Below are 15,093 nucleotides of genomic sequence, written 5' to 3' on the forward strand. Positions count from 1 at the left end.
CATGCTTTCACTGGGTAAATTGTATGATATGTGAATTATATCTCAATAAAGCTCAATATATATCTCAATATATGAAGATATTATGGCCAAATAAAGCTGCTATAAAAAATAGGAAAAGAGAAGGCCAGGTTCAGTGGCTCATGCCTGTAATCCCAGCACTTTGGAAGGGCAAGGCAGGAGGATCACTTGAGCCCAGGAGTTTGAGACCAGCCTGGGCAACATAGTGAGACCAGTCTCTACAAAAAATTTTAAAATTAGCTGCGCATGGTGGTACATACCTGTGGGCCCAGCTACAAGGGAGGCTGAGGTAGGAGGATCGCTTCAGCCCAGGAGATGGAGGCTGCAGTGAACCATGATTGTACCACTGCACTCCAGCCTGGGCAACGGAGCAAGACTGTCTCGAAAAAAAGAAAAAAAAGGAAAAGAGGATGCTGGAGCAAAGTGAGTTACTGGCTGAAGAGGACGAATAGCTCTCTTCGGATGAAGGAAGCACGGCTCCCAGAACTTCACACTTCACACACTGCTCTTGCCTGCTGTGGAGGAGACAGTGGGCCTCCTTAGGAGCAGAGGAGGAGGAGAGGCTAAAAGAAAGGGGTGGGAGATGGGTCAGCAAACCTCAGAGCCTCCCGTCTCTAGAGAGGAACCTAAAACCAGGTCTCGATGGACCAACGGTCAAGTAGCAGAGTAAACATATAACCAAATCCACAGAGAAACAGAACTGATTCATGGTGAAATCTTTAGGAGAAAAAGACTTTTCTTAGTTTAGAAATGATGGTAAAAATCACAGAAGAAACCAGTGGACAAGTAAGCCGTCAAGCATGTGAAAATAAATATGAACAGATGTCAAGACAAAAAGAATCAGTGACCACAGAAAAGATGTGTAGCAAATGCAATAGTCTAATGTTTCTGTCACATGAAAATCCCACATGAAGTAACAGTAAAAAGTATGACTGTTTATATACTAAGTAAAGGATATGGACAAACATAAAAGAGAAAATACAGCTGGTAGGACCCCATCTGGGAAAAAGCTCAAAGTTCCTAGTAATAGAAGATACGTAATTTCAAAGGCATGCAAATGGGGGAAAATGAAAATTGGAAGAAATGCTAATTTTAAGGCAAAACTCTGCTTCCTCATCAAGTCAGTGGGATGTAAAAAATCTTTTCATTTTGAAAACTTCAAAACTCACAGAATATTTGCAAGAGTCATATAATGAATGCCCCTATCTGCTTCACCTAGATGTGCCCAATCATTTCAGAAATGGCTGTTTAAAACAATTGTCCCCAGGACTGGGGAGCTGGGATGAAATGGACCAGTCAATAGGAGGGTAAACATATTTTATTTTATTTATTTATTTATATTTATTTTTGAGACAGAGTCTTGCTCTATCACCCAGGCTGGAGTGCAGTGGCACAATCTTGGCTCACTGCAACCTCCACCTCCCTGGTTCAAGCGATTCTCCTGCCTCAGCCTCCCGTGGGGTGAGTAACAGGCGCTCACCACCACGCCTGGCTAGTTTTTATATTTTTAGTACAGACAGGGTTTCACCATGTTGGCCAGGCTGGTCTCGAACTCCTGACCTCAAGTGATCTGCCCACCTCAACCTCCCAAAGTGCTAGGATTACAGGCGTGAGCCACCACACCCAGTGAGGGTAAAAACATAAAAGGACACTTCTGGGAAGCAATGTGGCCAGATGGGCTTGACTCAGTATTTACACCTCTATGACACCATCCAAAGGAAACATCTTAAATACCGTAAAAGATTTATGAAGAAATATGCTCCTTTGCAGCATTGTGTGTCACTATAGCAAGAAACTGAATACTTCCCAAATGCCTGCAGCATGGGGGATTAGAAAACCAGGAAACCTACTCAGTGGAATATTTTTGTAACAGGAAAAAAAAAAAAAAGTCTACAAGGAAAATACTGCTGATAATGTTTAGTGCAAGAAAAGGTTATATTTATACAGTGGGATCATTTGTATATAAAAGGTGAATGACAACAAAATTCCCTACAAATAAGCCTAGAAGGAAAACAAGTAAGTAGTTTTTGCCAGAAAATGTGCCTAGAGAAGGTTTCTTTTCCTTTTGGTACTTTTCTGAATTTTCTGATTTGATTTTCATGAGCTATACCACTTTTATAAAAACTATATCCTTTAGATGTTTTATGATGTTATTATTAGAGTAAGGCCTATCCGTTGTAGAAACAATTCATAATAGTCATGTATAAAGTTGAAAATAAATGTTTCCTGACCTGATTCTAATACTCTGCAGTTTTCAGAGTTAATAAATTAGTGAGGCTGGGCACGATGGCTCACGCCTGTAATCCCAGCACCTTGGAAGATCAAGGTGGGAGGATTCAAACTGTTGAATCGAGGTCACACTCTTGAGCCTAGGAGTTTGAGACCAGCCTGGGCAACCTAGTGAGAACTCATTGCTACAAAAAACAAGTTAGCCAGACATAGTGGCGTGTGCCTGTGGTCCCAGCTACTCAGGAGGCTGAGATGGGAGGATCACTTGAGCCCAGGAGTTCAAGGCTGCAACGAGTGGTGATCCCACCACTGTACTCGATCAGGGGCAATAGAGGAGGAAACTGTCAATCAATCAATCAATCAGTAAGATAGATTAGTGAATCATGAACATCCTTTCATACTTCTTCTTAAACAGAAACATTCTTCCTTAAAGGCAAAAACGAGGCCGGGCGTGGTAGCTCACGCCTGTAATCCTAGCACTTTGGGAGGTGGAGACGGGTGGATCACGAGGTCAGGAGATCGAGACCATCCTGGCTAACACGGTGAAACCCCGTCTCTACTAAAAAAAAAAATACAAAAAACTAACCGGGCGAGGTGGCAGGCGACTATGGTCCCAGCTACTCAGGAGGCTGAGGCAGAATGGTGTGAACCCGAGAGGCAGAGCTTGCAGTGAGCTGAGATCCGGCCACTGCACTCCAGCCTGGGCGACAGAGAGAGACTCCGTCTCAAAAAAAAAAAAAAAAAAAAAAAAAGCAAAAATGGGAACGTGAATATACCAGTTCTCCATCTTACATTTTGTTTTTAACTTAGTCATCTGTTTTAGGTACCTTTCTATGTCCTGATATTTCGACCTATCTCATTGCTTTTAATAGATGCACAAGATCACATAGATGCTTTATCATTCATTTCACCATCCCTCAAGGGAGATTTAAGGGATCAAGGGTGATGACTGTACACTATTATATACAGTGTTTCAATGAATATTTTTGTATTTAGTATATGTATAGATATACTATATGTAAATATATATTTGAATAATTATATATAAACTATATATATTATATATAATAAAGTCAGGTTGAAAATGTTTATTATTTTGTGATCCAAGATTATTTTAAAATTTGGTATGTAATATCTGATGTGAATATGATAAAATATTAATCTGTTAAATCTGGATGGTAAATGCATGGGTTGTTACAGTCTTTCCTGCAGTTTTCTATTTATAGGAAATTATTTTCTATTAATATTTCAAGATTTAAAATTTTAAACAATATAAAAGAAGGGGTGGAAAATGTGTATTTACTCACTGTGAAAACAGCAAAGCCTCATTAACTAGTAACTAGCCTCGGGAGAGGGCTTGATTTGTTTAAAAAGTCCCCATGATGCCCAGAGCTGTGCAAACATTTTTAAGTGGGAGAGGAGGACCACTAACATTTACTGAGAGGTCACTCTGGGCCAGCCACTGTTTTAAGTGCTTTACATGTATTATTTAACTTTAGTAAAAAACAAAAAACAAACAAACAAAAAAAAACTTGATGACTTGCGTATGATAAATGCTTGTTAGAATTACAAAATAAAATGAATGTACTGGAAGTGCTGACGTTGGCAAAATAGAAAAAAACAAATTGCAAAAAATACTCAGAAAGGTCTAATCCCAGTCTCACATGCAGGCAATGCACATGCATCACCTTTGACACGCACTCAACTGAATGGGAAAATTAACGGAGAGAGATGCACATGGACTAAAAGCATTGGCTAGGTTGCCCACACCCGAAGCTGGGTAGCGTCACCCCTTTCCATCTTTCCAACGTGCAGGTCATCTGGTCCTGCCCACTTGCCTCCTAAATATTGCTGGATTCTCTACCTCTTTTCTTCTGAGGCTCAGGCCTAAAGATCTTCTTTTGATGTGTTTATTATGACCAGATAATACATTCACATTGCTCAAAAGTTAAAACGCACACAATGTATGTAAGGAAACATCTCCTTTCTACCTCTGTCTCCACTCACATTTCTCTTCCCAAACGCTACATCTATTTCCAGCTTCTTTTTTTTTGAGACAGTCTTGCTCTTGTCACCCAGGCTGGAGCGCAATGGTGTGATCTCGGCTCACTGCAAACTCTGCCTCCCAGGTTCAAGGGATTCTCATGCCTCAGCCTCCCTAGTAGCTGGAATTACAGGCAGGTGCCACAATGCCAACTAATTTTGTATTTTTAGTGGAAATGGGGTTTCACCATGTTGGCCAGGCTGGTCTCCAACTCCTGGCCTCAGGTGATCCACCTGCCTTGGCCTCCCAAAGTGCTGGCATTACAGGTGTGAGCCACTGCACCCAGCTTCTTGTCTGTTCTTCCAGAGATGTCTATGTACAGATAAGCAAACATATATATATATAGAGAGAGAGAGAGAATTTTTTTTTGAGACAGGGTCTATGCTCTGTCACCCTGACTGGCACACAGGGGCAAAATCACAGCTCACTGCAGCCTCGAACTCCTGGGCTCAAGTGATCCTCCCACTTCAGCCTCCTGAGTAGCTGGGAGTACAGACATGTGACACCACATCTGGCTAATTTATTTTTATTTTTATTTTTTTCATAGAGACAGGATCCCACTATGTTGCCCAGGCTGGTCTTGAACTCCTGGCTTCAAGTGATCCTTCTGCCTCAGCCTCCAAAGTGCTGGAATTACAGGTGTGAGCCACCACATCTGGCCAGATATAATTTTTAACATGAACGAGAACATACTTTCACACTGTTCTAGACATACTTTGTTTTTTCCCAATTAACAATATATCTTGGAAATCGTTTCATATCAGGACATAAAGCACTTTCCCCATTCCTTTTTAACAGCTTCATAGTATTCCACTGTATAAAGGAGCCATTCATTTCATTGTTCCCTATTTTTTTCTCTCACAGACAAGGCTGTGCAGTGAATAACCTTGAAGCCTGTCTTGTCTCATACTGCAGATGTACTTGTAAGACGATAAAATCCCAGAAGGGGAATTGCTGGGTCACAGGGTAGGTGCATTTATCTTTTAACAGATCTTTGCCAGATTGTCTTCAAAGGAGTCATACCAATCAATTTACAAACCCGCCAGCAACATATGTATTCTCCCAGCCTCGCCAGGACAGCGTGTTATCAAACTTTTGGTCTTTGCCAATCGGATGGGTGAAAATAGCATTGTGCTTGAATGAATGAGTGAGCCAATGACTAGGCACCGAAGAAACAGGCGTATACAGTGTTCTCCAAAGGGCTAAAACTGTCCGACCCTAGGAATATAAGTAAATGTGAATGTTAGGCATAGCACCAAAACTATGATTAGGCAGAGCGGTTTGTGGTGAGCTGCGCTAAGCAGAGTTGGCCTCTCCCACGGAATCACCCCCACAAGACTGGAAGCTCCCGGAGGGAAGGGACCAGACCTGTCTCATACATTGTCTCCTGTGCCCAGACCACAGCAGGCACTCAGCAAACATCTGTGGGACAAAGGAGTTCACTTGCGACCGGCCAGAGTGTGGGAAGGGGTAGGTGTGTTGGGGGTGGTTCGGCAGGATCCCAGGATACACTGGTCATCAATGCTGTTCAGCGTGAAGCGGGTGTTGGAGAATCGGGCAAAGCCATCCCGGTACAGCCAGGCCCGCAGCGGGATGTACTAAGGCAGAGGTGGAAACAGAGAGAGAGAAGGGAAGGGGAATATATTCAGGCACTCTCAGACCGCCTAGCTCTTGCACCTACCGTTTCCTCCACCCGGAGTGCCCTTCTGTCTTTCCCAAATCATCCTTCAGGCACCTGCTTTTACACCAGCCTTCTTTGATTCTGTCCCCTCCTTTCCCCCAGGGGGAGGGGGATACAGAAGGAAACAAAATGAAGGTGAGGTCCAGGAGGACAGGGGTGGGGCCTGCCTCAGATACCTCCATATCCTGTGCCCAGCAAAAAGATCTGAACGTTGGCTGGATGAAGGAATGAATGAATGGGTGGAGGGAACATAGCCGCTCCCTGGTTAAGAGAGTAGGCTCTGAGGCCAGGCTGCCTGGATTTGAATCCCAGCTCTGCTGCTCACCAACTGCGTGACTTTGGGCAAGGTATACAACCTCTGTATCTGTTCCCTCATTGTAAAGGGAGGATAATAATAGAACCTGCCTCTCTGCGTTGTTAGGAGGCCTGAATGAGATAAAACCTGCTAAGTGCCAGGGCCTGGTACTTAGTAGGTGCTCTATAAATGTCTGCTGTGGATGACCGAATGAATAAAGAAGGGCAGATAGAGGGCAAATCTAAATTTTTGGGCATCTAAGATGGTAAACCTCAGATAAGTCTTCCTGCCCCCACCCTATCCCTAGATGTCCCTTGGGGCTCTCCCAGGCAGAGAAGACCAGACAAGTTCATACAAGGTACCCCCAGGCCTCTTCCCCCCATCTCCCTAGTCCAGCCACCCTTTAACCCCTGCTGGAAGAGGGACCCCACTTTTGTTACTCACCGACATCACCAGCACATAGACACGCAGGTCAAACTTGCGGCCTGTCAGGCAAAGAAAGAATTTGTGCACAAATATTGATCATCAGACATTGTGCTAGGTTTTGGGAAAATAGCAGTGGACAGACAGGAAACCCCGCCTTCATGAAGCTCCCACTGAAACGACACAAGGGACCAGGTGCAGTGCCTCATGCCTGTGATCCCAACACTTTGGGAGGTGGAGGCAGGAGGATCGCTTGAGGCCAGGAATCCAAGACCAACCTGAGCAACATAGTGAGACTGTGTCTACAAAAAATTAGCCTCACGTGGTGGTGCACACCTGTAGTCTCGGCTGCTCTGGAGATTGAGGCAGGAGGATTGCTTGAGCCCAGGAGATGGAGGCTGCCTGAGCTCTGATCATGACAATGCACTCCAGCCTGGGTGACAGAGCGAGACATGGTCTCAAAAAAACACAACAAAAAAACTGCACAAGGTATAAAGAGAGAATAACGGGAGGCGGGGGAGGGGTGCGTGGGGGTCAACTTGGGGGAAAGGCTTGAAACTCAGTGGTCAAAGACCCCCATGGGGAGTGGTGACCTTCATGGAGTGAAGGTGCCTGCCTAGCCCAGAGTGGTGCAGGACCTTGGGCAGGAGGAACTGCGAGAACAGAGGCCTGGAGGGGGAAAGAGCTCGGGCCAAGGGCAGAGTGGAAGGAGATGAGGTCGGCTAGGCTGGCAGAGGTCAGGGCCCATGCAGTTTTGGGGTTTTGTCTCACAAACCATGGGAAGCCACGGAAGGGTGTCTCCTCCCTCTGGCTGCCACGCTGAGGTGGAGAGAAGTGGGCAGAACAGCAGCAGGTGCCAGTGAGGGAGCAGGTGTGGTGGTCCAGGAGGGAGAGGATGGTGGCCGGGCCCAGGGTGGAGGTGAGAGGAGCAGCCAGGCAGATTCAAGAGCTTGTAGGAGCTTGGTGAGAACCAGATGTGGCAGGGGAAGAGGGACACACCCAGAATGGCTCCTGGCTTCTAGCTGTGTCCCCGACACAGAAGCTGAGGAGTGGTGGGGGGATGGGAGGGCAGAATTTGGGATGTGTTGGGTTTGAGTGGCTGGCAGATGCCCAAGAGGGATGTCACAGGCTGCTGGACATCAGGATCTGGGGTTCAGGGGCAAGATCTCGGCTGGGGACAGAAAGCTGGGAGTCACTGGCCTTTGGGTGGTGTTTAAGCCACAGACAGGATGGGGTCACTATGGGGAAGAGAGGAGAAGAGGCCTAGGGACTTCCCCCTGGGGAAGGTAATTGCCAGAGGACGTGGGAGGAGGCAACTGGCATTAACACTATTGCAATGACGTCCCGCATGCCTGATGTGCCTGTAGTTCCCAGAGCCCCAGTGAGAAAAGCAGATGTTGGCCTGCCTGGGGAAACCCACCAAGGTTGCGGGCAGGAGGCTGGGTTCCACCTCAGGGCCTTCTGCCTTTGCAATTCCTCCTCCCTGCATTCCCCTCCCTCCAAATCTACCCACAGTGACTCATAGTTGTCACTCAGGTCTCAGGTCACGTGTCCACCCCCTGGCCCCCATGTCACTCTCTGTCCCATTGCTCTGCTTGACTGACTTCCTAACACCCAGCACTGCATGGGACCGTCCCGTGGTTTGTTTTCTGGTTTATTGCAGCCTGCTCATCAGGGGTGTAAGCTCCAGGAGAGCAGGGTTGGGGGGTAGCCAGTTTTCAGGGCAGTGCTGGCACCAAGTAGGTACTTTATAATATTTGTTGGATAAATGCATGAATGAATAAGTTAGTTTTTAAAGGAGGAGAATTTTCCTGAACCAAGAAGGGAGTGGAATGGACATGCTGGGGAGAGGGAACCGTACAGGCAATGGCTAGGAGGTGGGAGACTGCAGAACCCATCTCTTTCCACGCAGCCCTTCATGCCTGGTGTCAGGCTGGGCCCTTGGCAGGCTGCTGGTCAAAGCTTGTTGACTGACTGACTGATGACCATGCAATGGAAGAGCAGGAGCAGAGACAGCCATCTCACCTCCTATCAGGTAGGGATTTTCAATGTAACGCTGAGCCACATAGTTCTCCACAGGAATATCATCTTTCTGGTCATCAGAGCTTCTTGTGTCCTAGTTGTAATAATAATAATAATTGAACATTTATTTATGGAACATTTCCTATGTATTAGGCATTGTGTTAGATACTACTTGGGGTAGCTCATTGGATCTTTAAATCAACCCTATTAGTACTTACTATCAGGTAAGTACTAATGTTATTTCCATTTCACAGATTAGAAGCACAGAGAGGGAGAGTAACTTGTCCGAGTTCACACAGCCAGTTAGTGGTGTTGCTGGGATGTAAACCCACACAGTCTGGGCCCAGAGCCTGAGTGTTTAACCTCTAGACTTGTGCTGCCCAGTAGGGCAGTCACTGGCCACAAGAGGCTATTTACATTTACCTTGATGAAAAGTAAATGAAATTACATGCTACAGCATGGATGAAACTCGAAGACATAAGGCTAAGTGAAATAAGCCAGACACAAAAGGACCAATATTGTCTGGTGTCACTTAGATGAGGTGCCTGGAGCAGTCGAGTTCATGGAGATAGAAGGTAGATGGGGGCTGCTAGGGGCTAGGGAGAGAAGGGGATGGGGAGCTTGTGTTTAACAGTTTCAGAGTTTCAGTTTGGGAAGATGAAACATTCTGGAGATGGACGGTGGTGGTGGTTGCACAACAATGTGAATGCACTTAATGTAACAAAGCCACACACTTAAAAGAGGTTACAATGGTAAATTTCATGCTACATATTTTACCACATTTTTTTTTTTTTTTTTGAGAATGAGTCTTGCTCTGTTGTCCAGGCTGGAGTGCAGTGACATGATCTCGGCTCACTGCAACCCCTACCTCCCGGGTTCAAGCAACTCTTGTGCCTCAGCCTCTGAAGTAGCTGGGATTACAGGTGAGAGCCACCATGGCTAAGTTTTGCATTTTTAGTGGAGATGGGGTTTCACCATGTTGGCCAGGCTGGTCTCGAACTCCTGACCTCAAGTGATCCACCCACCTCAGCCTCCCAAAGTGCTGGGATTACAGGTGTGAGCCACCACGCCCAGCCCACAATTTTTACAAAGGATATGAAATTAAAAATCCAGTCCTCAGTCACACCAGCCACATGGTAAGCGCTCAACATCCTGCATGTAGCTAGTGGTCACCGCATTGGAGAGCACAGATATCCACCATTTCCATCCCTCTAGAAAGTTCTGTTGGACAGTGCTGCTTATACCACCCATGGGCCCCCGAGGACATTGCTCCTTCTTCTCTACCTGCCAGCCCAGCTCTGGAAGACAGCAATGCTCTCATGCATCTGCACAGCACCTCACAGGCTGCAAACGCCTCTCCCACCTATTGTCCCCTTCACTCAAAGACAAGGGTCACACACTTGATGGGGTGACACAACAGCCCCAACAATGGCAGGCAGCACTGGCTCTCAGGGTAGACCTGCTCCACCCCCCATTGTTCCCCATTTAGCTGTATCATGACAGAAGCAGCCAGGTTTTGCCTTCCTGAGACCTGGGCCCAGCCACTCACGTGGCTGCCAGAGGGACTGACAGTGCTCCAGCAGGCTGGGCCTCCAGGCTGCTGAGCTTCTTCCCTGCAGTGCCCTGACAGTTTCATGGGAGGAGTCAAGACACTGAGCACTGCTGTTCACCTCCTGGTACAGCAGGGGCCGGTCCTATAGGATTTCAGCCATCCTGCTCCTCCCACCCACCCTGCACCATCGTCACCACTCGGGTTCAGAGGGTTCAGAGGGCTTCGGTCATTTTCCCAAGACCACACATCTGCTGAGTGGGAGAGGCAGGATTTGAATCAGGATTTCTACTGCACCATGTCTTGGGACAGGAAGGGATTGGGGTTGGGAGGGAGCTGCCCCCGAGGCTCAGTCTAGGCCCTGAGGAAGAGTCAGCCAAACTCTCCCCAGCCACGTGAGCAGGAGGCCCAGATAAAAAATGTGCATTGAGGCCGGACTCGGTGGCTCAAGCCTGTAATCCCAGCACTTTGGGAGGCCGAGACGGGCGGATCACGAGGTCAGGAGATCAAGACCATCCTGGCTAACACGGTGAACCCCATCTCTACTAAAAAATACAAAAAACTAGCTGGGCGAGGTGGCGGGCGCCTGTAGTCCCAGCTACTCGGGAGGCTGAGGCAGGAGAATGGCATGAACCTAGGAGGCAGAGCTTGCAGTGAACTGAGATCCGGCCACTGCACTCCAGCCTGGGCGACAGAACGAGACTCCGTCTCAAAAAAAAAAAAAAAAATGTGCATCGAGCGCTGAGTGCCAGGCACTGTGCTGGGTGTGTGGGTATGTGTGAGAATGTGTGTGTGTGTGTGTGTGTGTTTATTAGCTCACTGCATCCTCAGCAGGTACAATCACCATCCACATTTACTGGGGCACTGACAGGTGAAGTAACTTGCCCAAGGGCACACAGCTATTGAGTGATTGAGTGGCAAGGTCAGGATTTGAACCTGAACAATCTGGCTCTGGAGACCCTGCTCCAATGGGCAGACCTGTGGGCAGAGTTTCTCTGCCAGCCCTCTGAGCTTTGACAGCAGGAAGGAGGGGCCCCTCCTGCTGGCAAGGTCAGAGGAGGGTTCAGGGAGGAAGGAGAAGAGGCAGGCTCACCTTCCTCCAGTCCATGATGTCCTTCAGCCTGCGGAAGAGGAAGATGCCTTTCCCCTGTGACCGGGCTACCTGGGGTGGGGTGGGCGCAGAAAGCCAGCTCTTAGCTCTGCATGGTTCTTCGTTGGCCCCCATGGCTGGAGGCTCTCCCCAACATATCTGTCTCTTTTTCCTTATGAGCCCCCAACTCTCCCCAGAGGAAGGCTAACTGAAGGAGCTGGAACAGAGAAGGTGCTAACCCTGGCAGAGGGAGAGAGGGAAGCGAGGGAAAGAGGCAGACTGACTTAGCTCACAAAGACATACATTTGCATGAATAATGCAAAAGAACAGACAATTAAAAAGCCATTTCTAACAGTCCTGGGAACATATTATCCAATTCTTTTTTTGGAAATCAATTTGCCTTCCTAATTAGGGTTTGCTTCGGCTAATACTGAAATCAGCCTGCCTTTACTGAAACCCAGCATGGATAATTCATAGCTTCACAGAGTCTAGGGGCTGACAGAATCTTTGATCTCTTATGGAGTGGTCCTCAACAAAGGCATTACTCCCCTTCTACCACTGTAGAAGGACAACAGTCCTCCTGCCTGACTTTGCACACCCACAGTGCCTAGGAGCTCACTACCTCCCCCAACCCACGCCAAACACAGCCCATTTTGTTACAGGATAGCTTTGTTAAGTAGTCATCCAAAAGGTATATATGAAGTGCATACTGTATGTTGAGCTTTATGCAGTAACCCAGACCTCATAGAACGTTCACAGCCTAACCTGTGTTGAGCTAAAACTGGCCAGTCTGGCTTTGGCTTCTAGGACCTCCTAGAACAAAGCTGATTCCTGGGTCCAGAAGAGTCCTTTAGGTATTTGCAGCAACTGAGCAGGTCCCCCAAGCCATCTTACCTCCAGCATAACTGCAAACTCTCATTTCCTTCTGTTCTCCTCTGAACATGGCCCACCTGACCCACCTGAGGCTCTCTGTACAAGGTAGGGGCAGGCAGGGTTGTCAAGTGTGGTTGTACAGGTTGTTAACTGCACAAAGGGCCCCTGCTCTGCCTGCCATGCTGTGCACCCTGGTTCAGGGTTGTGTATGCCCAGAAGACTGGGTGCCAAAAACTCTATGGAGTACTGGTGGTGGCTCAGGGGCAGCCAAATGTGCATAGCAATTTTAGAAAGCAACTAATCAGTGTGCACCAGGAGCTTCCAACAGTTCACAGCCTTGCAAAAGACTTGAACAGGCATTTTATGAAAGAAGATTGCCAGTGTAAACATACAATAGGTTGGGCCCAGTGACTCACATCTGTAATCCCAGCACTTTGGAAGGCCGAAGTAGGAGGATTATTTAAGCTCAGGAGTTTGAGACAAGCCTAGGCAACGTAGTAAGACCTGGAGACCTCATGGCTACTAAAAATAATTTTAAAAATTAGCTGGGTGTGGCCGGGCGCGGTGGCTCAAGCCTGTAATCCCAGCACTTTGGGAGGCCGAGACGGGTGGATCACGAGGTCAGGAGATTGAGACCATCCTGGCTAACACGGTGAAACCCCGTCTCTACTAAAAAATACAAAAAACCAGCCGGGCGAGGTGGCGGGCGCCTGTAGTCCCAGCTACTCGGGAGGCTGAGGCAGGAGAATGGCGTAAACCCGGGAGGCGGAGCTTGCAGCGAGCTGAGATCTGGCCGCTGCACTCCAGCCTGGGCAACAGAGCGAGACTCCGTCTCAAAAAAAAAAAAAAACAAAAAAACAAAAAAATTAGCTGGGTGTGACAGTGCACCCCTGTAGTACCAGCTACTTGGGAGGTGGAGGTGGAAGGATGACTTGAGCCCAGGAGAGCAGGGCTGCAGTGGTCAGGGATTGCACCACTGCACAGCCTGGGCAACAGTATGAGACTCTGTCTTTAAAAAAAAAAAAAAAGAAGAAAAGAAACAAAACAAAAGAACAGGCACTCAACTTCATCAGAGAGTTCACCAACAGAGAAGTGCTAATTGACAAAACAAGAGCACCGTCATCTTGGACAAACACCACCACTTTAAGTTCCAGCTCCCTTTCTAGCCTCATGCATTCCAAGGAAATCACTTCTCTTCTAACTATGAACAGCCAGAAAGAGCAGACAGTAAAACACTGATAAGACAGCTCAGGCACAGAGGGAGGCGGGGGGAAAGTCTCTTGGGCAACTGCCAAACTTCACCCTCATACAATGGACTCCAGTAAAACAGTGGGTCTTAATAAGCACATTCCTTTCCCTTCAGGTGCACTAAGATAGGAAAGCTAAAAGCAGACTTGGGGGATATGCCTGCAGCTGCAGAAAGATGTATGGGAACAGACACACAACTCTCCCTCCCAGATAAGCACAACAAAGAGACACAGAAGCAGTCCAAGCCTCTAATAAATTCTCCCACCCTGAATCCTTAAAAACTCTTAGTCTGGCTGGGGCACGGTGGTTCATGCCTGTAATTCCAGCACTTTGGGAGGCTGAGGTGGGCAGACCACAAGGTCAGGAGATCGAGACCATCCTGGCTAACACAGCAAAACCCCGTCTCTACTAAAAATACAAAAAATTAGCTGGGCATGGTGGCAAGTGTCTGTAGTCCCAGCTACTCAGGAGGCTGAGGCAGGAGAACGGTGTGAACCCAGAAGGCAGACCTTGCAGTGAGCCGAGATCGCGCCACTGCACTCCAGCCTGGGCTACAGAGCGAGACTCCACCTTTAAAATAAAACAAAACAAAACAAAAAACTCTTAAGTCTGTAAGAAAGTGTGGCTCTGACCTAACTCAGCCAGAAGGCTCCTCTCAGGTTTGTTTTCTCTAAAATAAACCTGTCTTGACTGGCGAGCCACCTTTCGAGTTTCTCTCCTCTTTCTTTAATTCTTACACTAATGAAAATCACAATATGATACTACTACATACTACCTGAGAATGGTTAAATTAAAGACAGACAATACCAAGTATTGGTGAGGATGTGGAGAAACTGGAACTTGCACACACTGCTGGTATGAGAGTATGTTGTTTGGAAACTGGTAGCATCCGCTAAAGCTGAACATAGGCATCCTCTATCCTAGGTCCCAGAAATTCCTCTCCTAGGGACCTACATGACAGAAATGTCTGGACATGTCACCATGGACATGGCCCCAGACACCCATAGCAGCACTATCATAATAGCTCCACCCGGAGACTACCCAATGGATGAATATTTAATCAATGGAATAGTATACAAAGATGACAGTAATGTACAATTACCCACAACAGCAGAATGAACTGCAAAACATGTCAAGGGAGAGAAACCAGACACAAGGTACTCACCCTATAAGATTCCAATTAATTGAAGTCCAAAAGCAGACAAAGCAAACCTATGCTGTTTAGTGCCTTGAGGGGCTGTGAGTGAGTGGAAGGGGATCTAAGAGGGTGGCTGAGGGGTAGGGAATGCTCTGTTTATGACCTGGGTGCTGGTTATTTGAGAGGATTCACTTTGTGAAAATTCATACTGTGCCCCTATAATTTGACTACTCTTCTATGGTTTATTAAACTTCAATTAAAAGGTATCTTTTCAGGTTCATACTCTTTGATCTAGGAACCCCTATCTCCAACTCCATTGGCTGCCTTTCCTATGGCCACTTTCCTTCTTCTTTTTCCTTGCTAGCAAAGCCCACCTCTCATGAGGGAGGCTGGAAAGGCCAGATGTAGGTTTTCCCAGCTTCCCTTGCAGTTGGTGGAAACCTCATGACCAGTTTTAGCCAATCAGACCTAAGGAGACATTTG

At 47.2% G+C, this 15,093-nt stretch overlaps 1 protein-coding gene across 5 annotated transcripts in view; it reads right to left on the reverse strand.

The window, feature by feature from the left end:
- LOC105496170 (tubulin tyrosine ligase like 9) overlaps positions 1 to 15,093 on the reverse strand; it is a 72,822-nt gene that overhangs the window by 13,255 nt on the left and 44,474 nt on the right. For 4 of the 5 annotated variants that reach the window (XM_071079535.1, XM_011766314.3, XM_011766317.3 and 1 more), the window contains 4 exons: positions 11,355 to 11,423; positions 8,716 to 8,806; positions 6,712 to 6,752; positions 5,802 to 5,889 (listed from right to left, as the gene is read on the reverse strand). In XM_071079535.1, coding sequence (XP_070935636.1) covers positions 5,802 to 5,889; positions 6,712 to 6,752; positions 8,716 to 8,806; positions 11,355 to 11,423 — 289 coding nt within the window. The remainder of the gene's footprint in view (positions 1 to 5,801; positions 5,890 to 6,711; positions 6,753 to 8,715; positions 8,807 to 11,354; positions 11,424 to 15,093) is intronic. The other variant, XM_011766315.3, reaches the window with a different exon arrangement.

Source organism: Macaca nemestrina, chromosome 15 (assembly GCF_043159975.1).
Source record: "Macaca nemestrina isolate mMacNem1 chromosome 15, mMacNem.hap1, whole genome shotgun sequence".
Lineage (NCBI taxonomy): Eukaryota > Metazoa > Chordata > Mammalia > Primates > Cercopithecidae > Macaca > Macaca nemestrina.